This window comes from Equus quagga, chromosome 19 (genome assembly GCF_021613505.1).
Source record: "Equus quagga isolate Etosha38 chromosome 19, UCLA_HA_Equagga_1.0, whole genome shotgun sequence".
NCBI lineage: Eukaryota > Metazoa > Chordata > Mammalia > Perissodactyla > Equidae > Equus > Equus quagga.
Genome location: NC_060285.1, coordinates 45218094 through 45224093, shown reverse-complemented (window position 1 = coordinate 45224093; position 6000 = coordinate 45218094). Strand labels below are relative to the sequence as shown.

Sequence of the window (6000 nt, the reverse complement as noted above, 5' to 3'; positions counted from 1 at the left end):
TTAAAACTTTTGTAAACTTGAACAAGGGTCCACAAACAGCCAATGGTCTAGGCGCCTGTCTCGATGCCCCTGCTGTCAGCAAACACTTCCTACGGGTAACTGTTCTAAAAAAGTTTCAACAATTTTCATGATAACACTGGAAACTGCAAAAAAGTAACTGTGGCTATGTGAAGTGAGAAACTGACCAATCATGGACCACAGCTGCCCACTGTTCTGGTAAGTCTAATGGGCTCACAGCCCAGCCTTTCTCAGTCTCAAGTTCTTCATTCTGAATGTTACAGTGTAGGCATTATATTTTAATCATTTCCCCAATTTAAAAATAGAAATTATTCCATGGGAAATACATCTCTTTTTCTTCAGCCTTTACTTCCGGAGGATTCTAACGCTTCCTTGCTAGCCCTTATTTTAGCGCGGCGCTCTTGGACACATCGCGCATTATAACGTATGTAGTCAGGCTCTGGAGAATTTATTTCAATTTACATACAATCCTCCAAATCCCCTGGCGAGTTTAACATGAAATCTGACACAGCCGCGTCTCCCCAGCGGGATCCTCCTGCGCTCTGGGCGGTATCGCCAAAGGTTCCAAGGGTCCCTCTGGGTTGGCGCTGTGGGCTACGGAGTCGGGAAGAGGGGTGACTGCGGGCTCGCAGCCCTGAAGATTTACACTGTGCTTCTCGCAGGGGGCTCGGCAACCCCCTCGGTGGCTGTGGGTGTCTTGTGTGACAGAGCGGAGAAAAGCTCTCTCATCTCCTGGCGCCTGCCTCTGCCGCTCAGCCGCTCCCCGCCCTCCCGGCGGCCCTGCCTCCTCGCCTCTCTCGCTCTCTCCTTTGCCTTTCTCGGGTAGTTTCAGGCCCTGAATGCAGCCAGGGTAGCCTTGGGAATCCAGCCCTGGAGCCTGTGTATACACACACACGCGCGCGCGCACACACACACATGCACACGCACTCGCACACACGCACTCCGGCTCTCCCCACGGGGCTACGGAGCAAACCCGGAGCTTCATCTACCTGAAGGGGATGGCCCGGCTGGACACTTCTTGCTCACTTGTCATCTCCGGAGGTCAGAGCAACGTCGGAACGAGAGAAGCCCGCTGTCGGGTCTGCAAGCCCACGCCGTTTGCCGCCACCGCTGCTTAAAGTGTCCGAGGTGGAGGAGAAGGCGTCTCCAGGACAGATTCCAGGCGCGGCTCTGCGGCCCTGGGACTTCACCCGGCTGGTGCACCCGGTCTCTTCCTCCTTGGCCATCGTCTTGTCCCCGGCTGCGGGTGCATGGCTTCGGCGCCTCCGCTGCTGCCGCCGCCACCTCTTCTGCGAGCACATCCCACCCAGAGGACAGAACGCCGCCGCTGGAGTGGGGAGAGAAAGCGGAAGCCCTAACTTCCCTCCCCACGGCTCCTTGTCCTTTCCAGCCCAGGATCTGCTGGAAGGCTCCCGCGGAAAGCCAGGCGACAGCTCTGCACAGGGGAGGGTGAGCCGGAATCCGCAGGCGCGGAGGGGTGGGGGCATTATGTGTCCGTGCGCCCGGCGCCCGCCGGAGAAGTAGCGCGCCGGGGCGAGCCAGACGCTTTCCAAGTTGGGCGCGTCCCAGAGCTCAACGCCCCGCGCCCTGGCCGCTGGTGTCCAGAGAGAGGCGGGCTAATGGCGGGCGAGGCTGCTGTCGCCTGCGGCCAGAGACCGTCTTAAAAGAACCCGGGCCGGCATCCCCAGGGTCCCAGCTTGCGTCGTGCCCTCCGCCCGCGTGCGCTGTCTGATGCCTGCGCTGGCGGTGGCCCGGGTGGCCCGCCCGCGGGGGGTGCCGGAGGGGGCGGGGGAGGAGGAGGCGGCACTGTGATGGCCCTGGACGGCGAGCGGGGGGAGCAAGAGGAGGAGAAGAAAAAGAAGAAGAAGAAAAAGAAGAGGAAGAAGAAGAAGGAGGAGGAGGAGGGGGCTGAGAAGAGCAGCTCACCCTTCGCGGCCACGATGGGAGAGAACGACGCCGCGCTCCGAGCGGGCGGCAGGGGGCTCTCAGACCCGTGGGCGGACTCCGTGGGGGTGCGACCCTGCACCACCGAGCGCCACATCACGGTGCACAAGCGGCTCGTGCTGGCCTTCGCCGTGTCCATCGTGGCGCTGCTTGCGGTCACCATGCTCGCGATTCTGCTCAGCCTGCGCTTCGACGAGTGTGGGGCGAGAGCAGCGCCCGGCGCCGACGGCGGTCCCGCCGGCTTCCCAGCGCGAGGCGGCAACGAGAGCCTTCCGGGGTCGGCCCGGCGCCACCCCCACGCCGGCGGGGACCCCGGGCAGCCCGAGGCGGGGGAGGCCGCCCCTGGAACCCCGTCCGCTCAGCCACCGTCGGAGGAGGAGCGCGAGCAATGGCAGCCGTGGACACAGCTGCGCCTCTCGGGCTACCTCAAGCCGCTGCACTACAATCTCATGCTCACTGCCTTCATGGAGAACTTCACTTTCTCCGGGGAGGTCAACGTGGAGATCGCGTGCCGGAATGCCACCCGCTACGTCGTGCTGCACGCCTCCCGGGTGGCGGTGGAGAAGGTGCAGGTGGCCGAGGACCGGGTGGCTGGGGCTGTCCCTGTGGCCGGCTTTTTCCTCTACCCGCAAACCCAGGTCTTAGTGGTGGTGCTGAACAGGACCCTGGACGCGCAGAGGAATTACAACCTGAAGATCATCTACAATGCCCTGATCGAGAACGAGCTCTTGGGCTTCTTCCGCAGCTCCTACGTGCTCCACGGGGAGAGAAGGTAGGAGGGAGGCGGTCCCGGCACGGCCCCACCCCGCCAGGCTGCTCTAACCCTGAGCGCCAGCGGCCCCGGGGACCCGCTGGCTTTTGATACCGGGAAGTGAGGGGTGGGGGAAGGAGGCGAAGGTGGGGTGAGACTATCACCCAGGACCCCCGGGGTCTCCAGGATGCTTGGGTTCTCACTGCTGCCAACTCCAGGAACTCACCAGTGCCAAACGACGAATGCCACCCCCTCCTCTAGTCTGGAAGCCCCCCTCCTCTGGTCAAATTTCCTTAGCCAGCCGGGGCGCACAGCTCTTTTTACTTTTTAAAGGGTAGTGTGTAATCTGAGCAATGCCAGGGTGACATCAAAAGCCTGCCAAATTACCGTCGAGGGAAAATACGTGAGCGCCAGAGGCCAGGGCAGCGGCGCGTCCCGGTGAGATGTCCGCGCAGGGTAGGGCCGGGGAACGTTCCCGCCTCCCCTCCTCGCGCCCTCCTCGCCGGGCATCCGGCAGGCACGCAGCACAGGAAGGACTCGGGTTGCATAAAGTTTTCCAAAACTGAAAGTCGAGATTCGGGGCTGTAAGAGCCAGTCCGGTGACAGACTAAGGGAGTGGGAGCGGGGGTGGCGGCTGCCGTGGCCGAAGCCAGCGAGAAACGCCGGCTCTCTGCTCACGCGGCGACTCCAGTTGCTTGTTCTTGAGTTCCTGCTTCCGGAGATGGCTCCCGCGCTGAAAGGAGGAAAGCTGGCGGCCAGTCTTAAATACCTTGTCAGTGAGCGCCTTTGATGCTTTTCAGATTTGGATAGTGTTCGATTTTTATTTTTTCGAGAGGCCGTGGGGCTTTTCACCACTTGTTTGGAGCTCAGACTCCGTAGTCCAACAGAACTGGGTTCGAATCCCAGCTACAACTCTGGCTCTGGTGAACCTTGAGGAAGCTGGTTAATCCAAGTCACCAAGTCCTGCCAATGACTACCTCCAGGGCTTATTGAGCAGCATAGATTAACCGGATCTCACAGGAGCCTTGTGGTGTAGGTGTATCAGCACTCCCTGTTCAACAGCCGGGGCTCGGAGGCAGCTGAAGTCCAGTGACTTGTCTCAGAGTGAGCCCAGAAAGCAGGGATCAGACCTGGGTGCTTTGGCTCCAGAGCCTGGCCTTGGGCATGATAATAATAATCCTACCCTCCTAGAATCGTCGTGGGGGTCCCTGAGTTAATGCATTGACAAGCAGTTACCCCTAAACCTGGCATACAGACGGTCCACCATAAACTTTAGCTGTTGGGAATTCCCAGAGATAGTAAGCCCTCAAGCATATTGGTGAATGAATAAAGAAGTGATTCTTGCTTTTGGCCCTAACTTCGGTTAATTAAGTGACTGTAGGGCCGGCGAACAACTAAAATGAACGTGAAAATGAAATCAACAACCTTTGAAGCAGAGCAGGTCAGAGGTGAGTGATGATGCCACTGGCAGAGCCTGCCCTGTTCTGAGTGGTTCTCACAACAGCAGAAAACGTGGGCTCAGGGGGCACAGCTGCCTGAGGTCAGCAGGCTGGTCCGGGGAGAGCTGCCACTCCAGCTTTGGTTTTCTGAGCCCTGGACCAGGGCCTGTGGTGTCTAGAAACTCTCAGAAGAAGTTGTTATTGTATAAGAGGCTGGGGAAAATTCAGTGTGTTATGGGGGAACACAAACGTTTCATTATTTATAGAGTGCCATGAAGTGACCTCATGTAAATAAGTTGCCCAGTGCTTTAGTATTTGTCTGATACTTAAAGCCTCTGGTAAGTAAATGTATAAATTACTCACTTTCAAACTCCTAACATCAGATGTGGATAATTTAAAACCCCCTTCCATCACTTCTTCCAATGTGTTCTAAAGTGTACAGATTGAAAGTATGTTTTTAAGCCCACGAGCATTTCTATGGGGGGAAAGACGTAGAAAGCAAATTTGAATGTTAGGTTTAGAAACAAGCTTGTAATGTCAAAATGTCAGTAGTGAGAGTTGCATATAATTACTGATAAATCCTGTGGTGGTGAAATAAATACTTCCAACAAATCCTGGTTTTTGAAGCATGCCAAAATATATTTGGTGGAACTGAGCTTGTTTTGGTCAGTGCTTTCAAATTAACAGGAATCTTAAACAGACCAGATGTTTCTGCTTGACCCATAACTGATTTCTTGCACCCCTAGTGCATGTTTATATTCAAACTCTCTCCTTCAGTTTATCCCAAAGATGTAAATAACTCGGTTGAAAGTTTAACCTAGTGCACATGTGGCTAAACTCTGCATCCCAGTAGAAATGCCAGATTGGGTGTTTCCAAATAGTATCTTAGGGAAAGTCCTTGTTCCACTTTTTTTTCCTCCTTCAATACCAGAGTGAATATGATAATTTCTTGGATGTTTCTACTAGAGTTGATAAGGCAGAGGAAATCTAATAAACCATTTCACAATTATGTCAACATTACATACATTAAACCATTATTGTTTTGGTGGTTGTTGTTACTATGCCTACTTGGAGAATTTTAAACACACTGATATCAAGAACTCAGTTAGGGTTGGACTTTTATAGGTGATGATTTTGTTGCCCAGATAAAATGTAAGTTGACATTTTAAAACATGCTTTCAAAAGGACACAGATGCAAACTCTAGGTTTTCATTTGATTTATGATTAAATATCTTGGTCTTTAGTTAGTCATAATTTTTGCCAACTTAATTATCAGATAAATTCTGTAATGAAAATAAATATTTAATTTGCCAAGGGGGAGTCACATTGAGCAACTTGAAATATTTAAAAGAGCAATACTACAATTTAGTTCACCTTACTTAGCCTATGTGGAAACAACTCATTAATACTCAGTCCATCTGGTTCTTTGCCTCACTCCTCAGAGGTCTGGGAGAGAGAACTTGGGCGAGGGCAGGAAGATTCGGCTTCACTTGTACTGTATACCTTTGATTCCGGGACGGTTTCACAGCCCACTGGGTGTTGGAGGGGGCTGGTTTTGTCCTACAGGGAAGACTTACCTCTTGTGGTTCCCATACCGCAGCAGGGAAAGGTTAGAAGACAAGCTCCCCATTGAAGCGTGAGGTTCCTATACTTGAGGCAAATCCTCTACTCTTGGTTGATCACTTCGCTGATGGGAAAATTCAACAACCACTTGTTGAATGTTGAAAATAAATAGATTCTTTTAAATGTGAAATATGTACACACAGTGGTAAATTATCTCCATTAGGCAGAGTCCATATTCACTTTTTCCTCAAATACGTGTGTAGCAAGCAGATAAAAAAGGGTGCA

General features: G+C 53.6%; 1 protein-coding gene across 3 annotated transcripts in view; it reads left to right on the top strand.

Moving 5' to 3' along the window:
- Window positions 1–1784: 1784 nt before the first annotated feature.
- TRHDE (thyrotropin releasing hormone degrading enzyme) overlaps window positions 1785–6000 on the top strand; it is a 358131-nt gene continuing 353915 nt past the window's right edge. For all 3 annotated transcript variants that reach the window (XM_046646029.1, XM_046646028.1, XM_046646030.1), the window contains exon 1: window positions 1785–2734. In XM_046646029.1, coding sequence (XP_046501985.1) covers window positions 1830–2734 — 905 coding nt within the window. In that variant the 5' untranslated portion in view covers window positions 1785–1829. The remainder of the gene's footprint in view (window positions 2735–6000) is intronic.